Here is a 12,759-nt window from a genome sequence, read left to right on the forward strand (position 1 = left end):
GGAAATCGCTGTCACAGTGTTTTACGCATCGGTTCGTCTCCATCTTGAGCCTGGAGGTTCATCCTTCAGGAGTTTGCATAAATTTATTAGCAGATACTTTCGTCCACTCAATTTAAATGCAGTTTTGTAAAGAAAATGCTCTCCTGTGTGTCTCCTCCACTCTCAACACTTCACTCACTCAGAACCTTCCAACACACACACCAGCTAGCTGGGTGTCCTGCAGTGAAACTCACGTCTGTCAGCTCCCTGAGGGGGTGTCATGTCCCACAGGTGGGGGAGCTCAGTCCTCCAAGGCCGTCCTCCCCTCAGAAGCCAATCACAAGAGCTGTTTGTCACCTGAGTTTCTGAAAGTTCTCATGACCCCTGTCTTGGGTTTGATTCATTATTCTAGAGCAGTTCAAAGAATCAAGAAAAATAGAGGGTTGGTCAAAAAGTTCATTAGGATTCTTCCGTAACTTCTTATGGAAAAGCCTGAATGTTTCGTCAACCCAATATTTTACTTACTGGATTACCAGTTTATTACAAAAGGATATAACTCAGGAACAAGGGTAGCAGAGATGAACAGGGCAAGGTATGTGGGAGAGGGGAGGAAGCTCTCCCAGGTGTACCCAGAAGATCTCCAAATTGCATTCTTTGGGGGGTTTCATGGAGGCTTCATTACACAGACATGATTGATAAACTCATTAGCCAAGGGTCATTCATTCCACCTCCAGCCCCTCTCCCCTCCAAAGCAGTGGGGCTGTGACTTCCAACTCTCTAATTTCAAGACTGGTTTCCCTGGCGACCAGTTCCCATCCTTAGGTTATTGAGGGGCTTTCCAAATATCACTTGTTAGGTGATAGTGTAGTTGAAAGGGGTTTGTTATGAATAATAAACGATACCCAGGGAAAAGAAGGTCAGGGGGATAACATAGGAGTGCGGATTGGCAATATAAAACTATATTTAAAATCAATAAACAGCAAGGTCAGCACAGGGAACTACATTCACCTTCATGCAATAAACCATAATGGAAATAAATTTTTAAAAAGACACCCGTTTCACCTGTATCGCTTGGAAGCTATTTCAGGAGCAAAAGCCAAGAGTGTTAACAAAAGAGGCCCCTGTTGCTCTAATTACTTGGGAAATCACACAGGTTTGGGGAGCTGAGACACTGCAATGGGACAAAGATCGGACAGATCTCTTTTATAATAAAACCCAGCATCGCAAACTCTAAATGGCAAGAAAGAAAGGCTACATCACTGCCTACTGGAGATTGAGTGTAAAGGAGCCCTGGGTTCTTAACCTGCGTCGGGAGCTGGGATGAACTGTGTGTCAACGGGAGGACGGGAGCCACGTGAGCCCCCTCACCCCTATGTGCCTGGATCCCTTCCTTTCTCAAATGTGCGCCCGACTTCTCGGGGGGGGTGCTAGGACTTCTGTGATGTGAACGCTCCTCCAGCTTCGCAGAAGGTGGTGTTCTGGAACCCGGGGTCTCATTACCGCAGAGCTGTCATTGTCGGTGAGCAGGAGGACTCTCATTCATGTTGAAGGCTTGAGGCAGAGCTCAGTGGGGCCAACCAGGATGATTTTCGTCTGCTCTGTTGGTCATTTTGGTCAGCGTTAATTTGATTGCATAGGACAGGGCCCGGGCATGAAGAGGCTCCATTCTCAGGCTGCAGAGATGGCAGCCTTAGGGATCTCTGCCTTTGAATCTGCCAATGGGCTTTGCCTGCCAATTTGTATATAGCCCTCTACGACCACCCTGGCCCCATCCCATCCTTTATTCTTGTATTCTGGGCCCTATTCCAAGAGGCAGTGGCTTTTCCAAACCGGATTTCTGAGGGGAATTGGGCGTAGCACTTCTGAAGGGAGGTGGGTCATGGGGGTCAGAGGTTGTATCTGCCCCCATCCATAACCTCGGATGAGAAAGTGGGTTCCTGTGACACCACGCAGTGCTGCCTCCCAGTGGCTGCCTTGGGAAGTTTCCCTTGAAGTGTTGGGGCTGGGGGAGAGGGGTGGGCTGACAATATGAGATCAGTGAGTGGCTCACTGGTAAAGAATCCACCGCCAAGCCGGAGATGTGGGTTCGATCCCTGGGTCGGGAAGATCCCGTGGGGAAGAAAATGACAAGCCACTCCAGTGTTCTTGCCTGGAGAATCCCATGGACAGAGGACCCTGGTGGGCTACAGTCCACGGGTCGCAATAAAGAGTCGGACACAGCTTGGCATCAAAACATACACACATTTCTAGTTAATCTTTGCCATTTGGTGGGATCTCCTCTTAAACTTGGACCCATATTCTGTGTCATCACCTTTTAAAACTCAGGGAAGTAACTTGGGGTTTGGATGATGAATTAGTTTCCTAGGGTTGCATTACAAATTAACTGTAGGCTGGCTGGCTTAAAACAATGGAAATTTATTGTCTCACAGTTCTGGAGGACAGAAGGCCAAAACCCAGCTGTCAGCAGGGTATGTTCCCTCCGCAGTCTCGCTGGGAGGCTCCTCCCATGCCGCTTCCAGCTGCCTTTTCCCCGTGTCCCTCTGTGTGTCTTTCTCTAAGAACACTCTCATTGGATTTAGGGTCCACCCTAATTCAGTGTGGTTTTTTGTCTCAACCTTTATGATGACATCTCCAAAGACCCTATTTCTGATAAGAATCACATTCTGAGGATCTAAGTGGATGTGAATTTGGAGGAGGGGATACTATTCAACCCATTACAGGCGGTGATGACCAGTGAATAATGAATTTTTTTTTTTCATTTCTAGAACCAAAATATTCATTCGCTTCCCCAGAACTCTGTTTGCTACTGAAGATGCCTTTGAATTTAGTAAACATCAATTAGGTATGGTTTTTCCCTCAGCCTTGACTTTTTAGAATTTATCTATCGTGTTTGGCTGCGCTGGGGCTTCACTGCTGCACGTGGGCTCTCTAGTTGCAGCGAGCGGGGGCTACTCCTCATTGCGGTGCTCGGACTTCTCACTGTGGTGACTTTTGTTGTGGCGGGCATGGGCTCCGGGGTGTGTGGGCTTCACTAGTTGCACAGGAGCTTAGTTGCCCCGTGGCGTGTGGAATCTTCCCTGACTAGGAATTGAACCTGCGTCCCCTGAATTGGCGGGTGGATTCTTAACCACTGGACCCCCAGGGAAGTCCCTGCCCTGATTTTAATAGGGTCCTTCCTGTCACATCCCACGGCTTCTTCGGTCACCTCTACCCTGCATGCCCCCAGGGCCACTGCTGATACCCCCTTCTGAAGGTCACAACTGCTAAGATGCACAATTGAAAGCCACTTCACCAAAAGCTTTGTTTTGTTTTAAGTTGCGAGAATCCAAGCCACGTACAAATGCTGCCTAGAAAGGAGAGCGTACATGAGAAAAAGACAAGCAGGTAAGAGCTGGACAGGACCTCTCCAATTTGCCAGGCCCACCGTTTCCCTGTCATCCACGGGCCTTCCAATGAACACCCAGGACTGATTTCCTTTAGGACTGACTGGTTTGATCTCCTTGCAGTCCAAGGGACTCTCAAGAGTCTTCTCTAGCACCACAGTTCAAAAGCATCAATTCTTCGGTGCTCGGTCCTTCTTATGGTCTGACTCTCATATCCGTACATGACTACTAGAAAAACCGTATCTCTGACTATATGGACCTTTGTTGGCAAAGTAACATCTCTGCTTTTTAATATGCTGTCTAGGTTGAGCAGAGATTATAACACTGCAGTCTCTACTTGTTTTGTGGACGTGTTTTATTTGATCCACAACATATATGTGTGTTTAAAGGACAATTTTTTTAAGGTTATTAACACCATGACTGTTCTTGGAGCCCCTCTGCCCTGTCCCTCCCAAATCACTTCTCAGCATCACCCCCTCCCTCCACACACACCACTCTTCTGAACTTCGCATTATTAGTTCCGTGTTTTTCTTTACAGTTTTATCATCTCTGGATGCATCATGAAATAATACACTTGTGGGACTGTTTTGAACTCCATAAAATTATACCACTTTTTTTGTGTGTGTGACATTTTTGTTGCAATAAAACTTTATTTACAAATGGGGCAGTTGGTCCCGGGGGCCACAGTGTGCTGACCCCTGCTGCTCTACGAGCGTACCACAATTTAGCTGTTCCGTTGACAGACGTTTGGGCTGTTTCTGGTTGTTTGTTTTTGTAACAGTGTTGCCATGAGGAACACAAGAAAAGCACTTTGAGTTTCATAATTAATGGGAAAAAAAATCTGAAAAGCTTTTAAAAATTGGGACATGAGCCAGAAGTCTAATTTTTATATGTCCCGATTTTTAGCGTAGATGGCTAAAACTCTGCACGAGATAGAGGCAGGGCAAATGCAGGGGTGGGACCAACCTGTGTCACCGAGGGCCACTTTGCTCCCTCAAAAAGGCCTGGGGACCCCGGCCCCCACACGGTTTCAGGCTTTGCCTTTATACCCCCCAGTTCCCTCTGCTCCTCTGTCCTCCTGGTTCAGGGGTCCCTCTGAAGTGGGATGAAGACTCTCGTCCCACTTTCCATCTCGGGGGCTGGCAGAGTGCTGCAGCTGCGTCCAGGAGTTTGTGGAGGGGGTGCATCATTCTTGAAGAGGCTCTTGTATTTAAGGGATTGCGCTCACCTTCTAATGCCAGCGGTGACCTCTTTCAGCCATCACGCTCGAAGCCCACTGGCGTGGGGCCCTGGCTCGGACGGAGGCCAAGAGGAGGAAGTGGGCGGTGCAGACTGTAAGGAAGTAAGTTCTCCATCGGCTTTGGTAAGGCGGGGAGGTTTCTGAGTGCTGCCGCCGTACTGCAGAGGGTGGTCGTGGACTTGGCTGAGATTTTGGCTTTGGGCAGAGAACCCGTCTTTCCTGCAGGACGTCAGCCCTGAGGACTTCCATTCCATCTCCTTCCTTTGAGTACCCTCACTGGACGGTGATCACAGCTCACAACATTCGACGTTTCTCTTAGCCTAGTTCTCAAGTCACAGAGTCAAATGCTTCTGAGGCCAGGCTGGTGCAGCAGGTCTCATGAGCTGGGATGAAGAAGAACCATAGGGTGGGTACCGAGGCCAAAAGAAACCCTCAGTCCACCTCAGAGGGGCAGTCATCACCCCGCTTCAGCCCATGGCTCTCAGGCCAGTGTGGCCAGACCTTTGGCTTTCTTTCAAGGAAAGCTGGAAATCTGGCTTTCATGCAATACCTCCCAGATTCAGGTTACTCAAAATAAAACCAAAGCATGGCATGGGTGAAATAGAACATGTCTTTGGGGGCAGGTTTGACCCGTGGCCCTATGTGGTGAGCAAATTTAATCTCCCATCGTTTTGGCTGACGCTGACTCAAACCAGTGCAGGAGAGAACTCAGTGAAGAAACAGGAAGTGAGGAAATAGGCAACTAACAACACTGTCTCCCGCATAGGTTCATAAAGGGGTTCATCAATCGCAACAGGCCCCTCTGTCCTGACAACGAGGAGTTCATCGTGTTCGTGCGCAAGAATTACATCTTGAATCTTCGGTATCACGTCCCGAAGAACGTCTTGGACAAGAGCTGGCTGAGGCCTCCTGGCATCTTGGGAACTGTAAGGACCCTTCCAGAACACATGTGGCAGATGGCATGGGTGGAGCTTAGCGAAAGTCGCTCAGTCGTGTCCGACTCTTTGTGACCCCGTGGACTGTACAGTCCATGAAATTCTCTAGGCCAGAACACTGCAGCGGGTAGCCATGCCCTTCTCCAGGGGATCTTCCCGACCTAGGGATCGAACTCAGGTCTCCCGCACTGCATGCGGCTTCTTTACCAGCTGAGCCACCAGAGAAGACTGTTGCTCTGTGCTGCCTCCCCAGATAAAGCATTTCCCCGTGAGGGCAATGCCTGAGCAACTGAACTCAGAATCTGTCATATTCTCTCTCGAAGTATGACACCAGAGGAGGTCTGTTTACACACGGCACTTCTGAATGGCTTCTGTCCTTATTGCAACCTTTCACATGGGTTCAGGGATGGTCGCCTAGAATAGTGTTTTTCAGAAGATGCTGCGGGGACCCTGTGTGTCTGGAGCACAGAGTGGGGGCGATTGTAAGATTCCTGGGCCCCCTCCCACCAGGGCCCCTGAGTCGGCGTCTCTTGGAACCTCCTAGCCAGCAATCCAGGGGACTCAAAACTCATTCAGGGTTTAAAACCACCAGTTTAGCCATAAGACTGTTAGCCATAAGACAGTTTAGTGGAAAGACTGGAAGATAAGCAGCTCTCTTTGATCAGAAAATGTTAACGCGCTGCTTGTACATCACACTGAGTTCAGCCCTGCCTTCAAAGCTTCTGTTTTGGTGGCTGAAGCCTGAAAGTGGGGGCGGGTGAGGGAGGCAGGTGGAAAACGGGTGTGTTCCCCACACAGGCATCCGATCTGCTCAGGAAGATGTGCACCAGGAACCTGGTCCGGCAGTACTGCCGTGGGATCACCGCCGAGAGGAGAGCCCTGGTAGGCACGCAGCATGCGGGCAGGTGGCAGGAGCGGAGAGGGGTGGGTGGAGCCCCGTGAGGGCCCGCGGTCCTCATCCACAGTCTCCCCTGTAACGAGGGTCACACAAGGCTCAGGCCTCATACATGCCTTGAGGATAAGATGCGCGTGGACCACTTAGCACAGAGCCCTCCTGAGCTGGCAAGTGTCATAAGCACCATCACTGTCTTGCTAGCACTGTTACCATGGAAACACCATCCAGACAGCCCCCTCGCTGGAGGTGTGGTTTTATTTCATCTGCCAGTCAGCAGATTTTTTTTTTTTTCTATGAAGAGCTAGAGGGCAGTATTCTAGGCTTTGTGGGCCACACCATTTCTGTTGAAATTACTGTGCCACGGCAGCATGCAAGCTGCCAGAGACAACCTGTAAGTAAAGGGCACAGCCCTGCTCCAAAATATACACCACTCACAGCGCTTTACTGGATTTGGCTCGTGGGCTGTAGTTTGTCACCTCTGACCTAGAAGAAAGTGCTCTCTCAAACAGTGAGCATTCTACTTCCAAGAAGTCAGTGCAGGTAGGGACAAGCCCAAGCGTCAACGTCAGTCTCTCAGCAGTAGAACGTTTGGAGCTTTGGTCCAAGCCAGATGTGTTCGACTTCTGCGTGCTCTGACTCCTCGGCAGAGGTGTGGCAAGACTCCCCAAGGAGCCTGACTTGTTCAGGAAAGTCAGTGCTAACCTGGACCTCTTTGGGTCCCCAAGAGCCTCACGGCTACCGTTCTGTACTTTTAACTGTACCAGATGCAGGAAAAGGTGGTCACGAGTGAAATATTCAGGGGAAAGAAAGAAGGCTATGCAGAAAGCCTAAATCAACCCTTTGCCAACAGCCGAATAGGTAAGTCCCTTTTTCCATCTACATGCTCGTTTGCCCTATTAAAAAAACAAAAGTCAAAGGAAGATGTTTGACGCCTAGCGTTTCCTGACAGCTATCTCCCAGCTTGAGGTCTAGGTCACAGGGAGGCATAAAACCAGCCGATGCCTCTGGCTTCTGCCCAGGACTGGTACCCAGTGATGACTCACTGTGTTCTGGTTGCCTCCTTAGATGAAGGAGACATTAATCCCAAAGTGCTTCAACTCCTCAGCAGCGAGAAAGTCCAGGTAATGAGCTGTGTGTCCTCACCTGAGATAGGACTTCCCCTCAAGGTCTGAGAATAGGGTGTGTTTCCTACACAAAGCGGGGCTGGAAGCACTATCTGAAAGCAGGGGTGCACGTGTGGGGCCTCAGCTCTCAGCTGTGCTGCTCCAGATGCTGAGACGAGGGGGCCCCGTAATCTTTGGTGCCCGTTGCTGTCCTTACGACCCTTATCTGTCACCCCACTGTGTCTGATGTCCTGTGAAGTTGAGTGGAATGCGGCTATGCACGTAATCATTAAACATCCCGTTAGAAGCAGCGTGGCGGGGGGGCCGGGCACCCACGAGGGCTTCGTAACTAAGCTGTGCGACCCCTGGGCAGGTGACTTATGGTCTTGGTGCCTTTGTGTTTCTGTGAACGGGGAGGACGGAGGGTTGGGGGTGTGAGGGGCACAGCCACGCAGCAGCCAGTGACCGTGGCGGCTCAAGGGCTGCTGGGTCACTTGGTCTCCTGGGCACCAGAGACCGGTGACCGGGTTAGATTGCTTTCCAGCGCCCGCAGAGTGTCTTCATCTCTGCTGAGTTTCCAGAGCAGCCTTTTGAGGCCGATGCCGGGGCCTTGAATTCCTCAGGTCACACCATAGGCAGAACCAGGAATCACGTCTATCTCACAGACAGCCAGGGTTCAGGGAAAACCCATCTGTGCACCATCTGAGCCCCTCAGCTGAGTGCCTGAAGCCACAATGCTGGAGTCCGAGGAACAGGGGACTCAGTGGGCTGCCCCCTCCCCTGTGATTCGAGCATCCCTCGCAGTGATGGTCACCTCCTTGCAGTACGGCGTCCCAGTCACTAAATACGACAGGAAAGGCTTCAAGACGCGGCAGCGGCAGCTCATCCTCACTCAGAAAGCAGCCTACGTGGTGGAACTTGCCAAAATCAAGCAGAAAATAGAGTACCCCACCCTCAGAGGTAAGAAGCAGGCGATCTTAAGCTGACTCACTGGGTGGACTCAGCTCCCAGGAGCACCAGCAAGGAAGCAGTTCCTTCGTTGAAAGACCAAGTGAGGGCCTTCCCTGGTGGCAGTGGCTAAGACTCTGCACTCCCAGTGCAGGGGGCCCAGAGGGCCCAGGTTCCCTGTTCAGGGGGTCCTGGACAGGGAACCAGATTCCCACATGTCACAACTAAGACCCAGCACCATCAGATAAATAAATATTTTAAAAATGACCTAAGTGAAGGGTGCCCACAAAACCCAGGGCAGCCAGGCCTGGCCTGTGCCTGATTCTGGCATAAAGGCCCATGGCATCTCACTCCAGCATCCAGGTAGGATGCCAGTCACCCGTGACAGCTTCTTATTCCAAGCACAGACGCTGACTGCTGGAGTATTTGCCTGCCACCCCATAAAGCCCAGCTAGGAGGGAAAAAGCGTGGGGTTGGGAACCCCCAAGCGGGCCTCTTTTCTCTGTCTTTGCATCAACTTGTCCAGTTCCTGGCCCCTGACTTTGCATCTGCCCTAAGGTGTCTCCACCAGCAGCCTCAGTGATGGGATCTTAGTCATTCACGTTTCGCAAGCAGACATCAAGCAAAAGGTAACTGCTGGCCGTGGGGCTGTTAACAGGGAGAAACACTGCCGATATCTTTAGCTGCCCCCAGTGAAACCTCAGTGGTATTTTTCCTTGAAGCCACTGTGACTGAAGGGCTTCCCAGGTGGTACTAGTGGTAAAGAACCTGCCCACCAATGCAGGAGACTTAAGAGAGATGCAGGTTCGGTCCCTGGGTTGGGAAGAGCCCCTGGAGGAGGAAATGGCAAGCCACTCCAGGATTCTTGCCTGGTGAATCCCCATGGACAGAAGAGCCTGGCGGGCTCCAGTCCATAGAATCACAAAGAGTCAGAAACAACTGGTAACCGAGCACGCGCCGCTGAAACGGCTGTGTCCTCTCCTCTCTGCCGCAGGGGGATGTCATCTTACAGTGCGAACACGTATTTGAAGCGGTTACTAAGCTCGCCATGCTGGTTAAGAAGGACAGCCTCGTAAATGTTGTTCAGGGAAGGTAGGTGGTTGCATCTCGACTCAGTAAGTCCCTCAGTGTTAAATGTCTATTATCTCATTATGGACTGGGAGAATTTTACAGAAACTAACACCTGTGGCCAGTGATTTTCATTTTGGCCGGCTAAAAATATAATTGTTAATTCACTAACTATTGAATAGAATACTATTACATTCAACAGTGACACCTGACATGCCTGTAAAGCCTTCCCCAGCACCGCTCCATTTTCACTTTCCATATCAGAACCAGTCACTCAGGTTTTTTGTCTTTTTGTTGGTCTAACACGCACACCATCTGAATCAGAACTCTATTCTGAAGAGCTATCATCTTCTGAGACACTAGTATCTATGTTGCTCGGGCAATCAGAGAAAAGTATCTGCATAGGATTCACCAAAACATCCTTTTCCATTCAGAATTTCACGATGTGTCATTTTTGAAAACTTTACGGTAATAGACTTGGCATTTATGATACACACAAGGTTGGAACAAAAATCTGATGGGGCAAAATGTGAATGATAATGACAACCGTAAGTGGTGTAATGAACCTTTGATCAATTTTAAGCTCTAACAACTAGGTACGGTGATGTTAATTGCATCACTTTCTAAAAATGTATTGATACAACTCCAGTCAATAACATTTGGCTAACAAAAGACATATTAATACGTCTCTGGTCAATAATGTATTAACAGATCAAGGAAGAGGCAAACGTTAATGGTTTCACCCATGCCTGCCCCTCCCCGAAAAGCAAGCACTGCCTGCCTACAACAACTTTCTTCCCTCCTTGGCACCTAGGACAAGGGCTCCAAAGAAATGAAGTCAGTGATCACTCATTTTCCTAAGGGAACCAACAGGGGTCTTACCATCTAGTTTTCCAAAGAGGTGCATATGGTCTTAAGGGAAGTTGCCACCCGGTGACAGGGAGACCCCTGGGTCAGAGCAGGTGACAGCCACACCCCTGCTGTTGATGCCTGTGGAAGAGCTGTGCTAAATTGATTTGAGAGTAACTCAAATTGGTTTTCTTCTGATTACTCAAATATACAATTAAAGTCTGTAATGAAACAGGAATTTGATCTTGACACTAGTAAGCATCACAAGTGAATTTCTTTTGCAGAACCAAAGCTGGGGGAGAAAAATAATGGAGCATGTCGGTAATTTATCACTTTGTGTATTAATATTTTAAGTTTACAGTTTTGTATTAGTCCTGGAAAAGAAGGCACAATAGTTTTTGACACCGGACCAGAGGAACAAATTTATAAAGATAAAAACGGACGGTTAACAGTGGTGAGTGGCTGGGTCTGGGGGAGGGAGGCGTAAGCTGTTTTATTATTTTTTTTTTTTCGTAAGCTGTTTTAAATGAGACTATAGGTTAAAATCCTCCTAATTTCAGTCCTCCTTGGGCTTCTTTGGTGGCTCAGACAGTAAAGAATCTGCCTACAATGTGGGAGACCTGGGTTCAGTCCCTGGGTCGGGAAGATCCCCTGGAGAAGGGAACAGGAACCCACTCCAGGATTCTTGCCTGGGAAATCCCATGGACAGAGGAGCTTGGTGGGCTACAGTCCATGGGGTCACAAAGACTCAGACATGACTGAGTGACTAACACTTTCACAGACTGACCAGAATCATCATCTAGTTTGTTTCTTCCTCTGTCCGGATCAACACTGAACAAGTCAGGAATGGGCGCTAGAGGGACAGATGCAGATGCTGAACAAAAAGGAAGCAGTTTACTCGCCACATTTAGTTGTCAGTGGACCAGAAGCTGACATTCTTCTCAGTATTAAATATCCAAGTCCAACTCTTTACTGGGTGGCGAAGGCCTGATGCCTTAACACGTGGTGCTCAAGCGAGTCTCCACGTGGGTAACTCCTGGCGAGCTTTGAAAAATACCAAGTGTTCATGTCTCCCCCGTCACCACCCCCGAGACACCAAGAGGCTACCAGCGGAGGGTGAGGCCTGGGCTCTGGAATGGGAGGAGGCTCCTGGGACCAAGGAGGAGAGGTCTGGGAAACAGGTCCATGTTAAAATATCAAGCCTAGTACTCCTCCCTAGCAAGTCTGATCCAACCTGGCTGGGAAATGACAACTATTCCACCCCAAGGTGTTTGAATCTTTAAGATTATATTGTATATATACCAAGGATTCACAGTTTGCTACAAACCAATTTGAAAATGGTCTAACGACATGGAGCATCTCATACACATTTAACAATGAAACGGATTCTGTCAACAGGGACAAAATATTTAAGCGTGACTTTTACCCTAACGGATCAGGTGATTTTTCGGTTTACATGCTGTCCTAAAGCCTTTGCCCCGTATTTCTCCCTGGCTGGCTCAGGCTGAAGCTAGCAGGCCTCAGGGAGCCCATTTCTAGATGTGGCTCAGCTCATGGTGGGGGTCGGGCTGTGGGGATGGCACAGGTGGTGGGGCCGGCTGCTCACAGCTTAGCCGCATCCGCCTTGGCCACGTGGGTGTCCTTCCAAGCGAGGCGAGACCTCAGCCCCACGCGTACCCCCCGCCAGGTATCAGTCTGCACGAAGTCCTGATGGAAGATGGCATCTGGCCTCGCCCATCGCCACTTTTGCTGCCACCGAGGAGAACGGCCAGGAAGCTCGCATCTGGGCCTGTGAGCAACACCTTCAAGCAAAGGTTCCAGCAGTTCTAGGAAAAGGATCATCCCCGAGGGATGGAGAAGGCATCTCACGCCAACCCCTCAGATGTCCTGTGGCACTAGAAGAGCCTTCTAGGGAGCCAACCTCACATCGCCCAAGGGGGTGCTTTTAAACGTCCCCAGTAGGACCTGTGCTCAATGGGCACTTGAGTATGTCATTACGGGGGGGTGGGCGACAGGGTCTGTCATGCTGCCCCTGAGGCAGAATGAAATACGTGGTCTGAGCGCATACGGCTGCAGAATGTGAATTCTGCTTTCAGTAAGTGGAACTCAGGAAAATCTCCCAATTCCTTCACGGCTTTAGGCTCCGCAGGGGTGAGGAGAAGCTCTCCCCACCCCAAACCTGCGCTCCGGGGCGAGAGCCGCTGACCGACCGTCCGCGTTTCCACCAGTCCCGCAGGCTCTCCACCTGAGACTTCCTGCCAGTGTCGGGAGTTCAAACACTCCAAAAAATGACTCCACTTTTCCCACCCTAAGCAACCTGGGGGTGGGATCTCTGTTCTGAACCGCACCTTAGTGCACG

At 50.0% G+C, this 12,759-nt stretch overlaps 1 protein-coding gene across 1 annotated transcript in view; it reads left to right on the forward strand.

Moving 5' to 3' along the window:
- Positions 1–12,605, forward strand: part of MYO1H (myosin IH) — a 39,899-nt gene extending 27,294 nt beyond the window's left edge. Inside the window, exons 20-32 of the mRNA XM_005691686.3 lie at positions 2,745–2,821; positions 3,295–3,363; positions 4,620–4,704; positions 5,369–5,528; positions 6,336–6,419; positions 7,197–7,290; positions 7,498–7,553; positions 8,360–8,495; positions 9,042–9,112; positions 9,478–9,575; positions 10,755–10,854; positions 12,050–12,191; positions 12,541–12,605. Coding sequence (XP_005691743.3) covers positions 2,745–2,821; positions 3,295–3,363; positions 4,620–4,704; positions 5,369–5,528; positions 6,336–6,419; positions 7,197–7,290; positions 7,498–7,553; positions 8,360–8,495; positions 9,042–9,112; positions 9,478–9,575; positions 10,755–10,854; positions 12,050–12,191; positions 12,541–12,605 — 1,237 coding nt within the window. The remainder of the gene's footprint in view (positions 1–2,744; positions 2,822–3,294; positions 3,364–4,619; positions 4,705–5,368; positions 5,529–6,335; positions 6,420–7,196; positions 7,291–7,497; positions 7,554–8,359; positions 8,496–9,041; positions 9,113–9,477; positions 9,576–10,754; positions 10,855–12,049; positions 12,192–12,540) is intronic.

Source organism: Capra hircus, chromosome 17 (genome assembly GCF_001704415.2).
Source record: "Capra hircus breed San Clemente chromosome 17, ASM170441v1, whole genome shotgun sequence".
In the NCBI taxonomy this organism is placed as follows: domain Eukaryota; kingdom Metazoa; phylum Chordata; class Mammalia; order Artiodactyla; family Bovidae; genus Capra; species Capra hircus.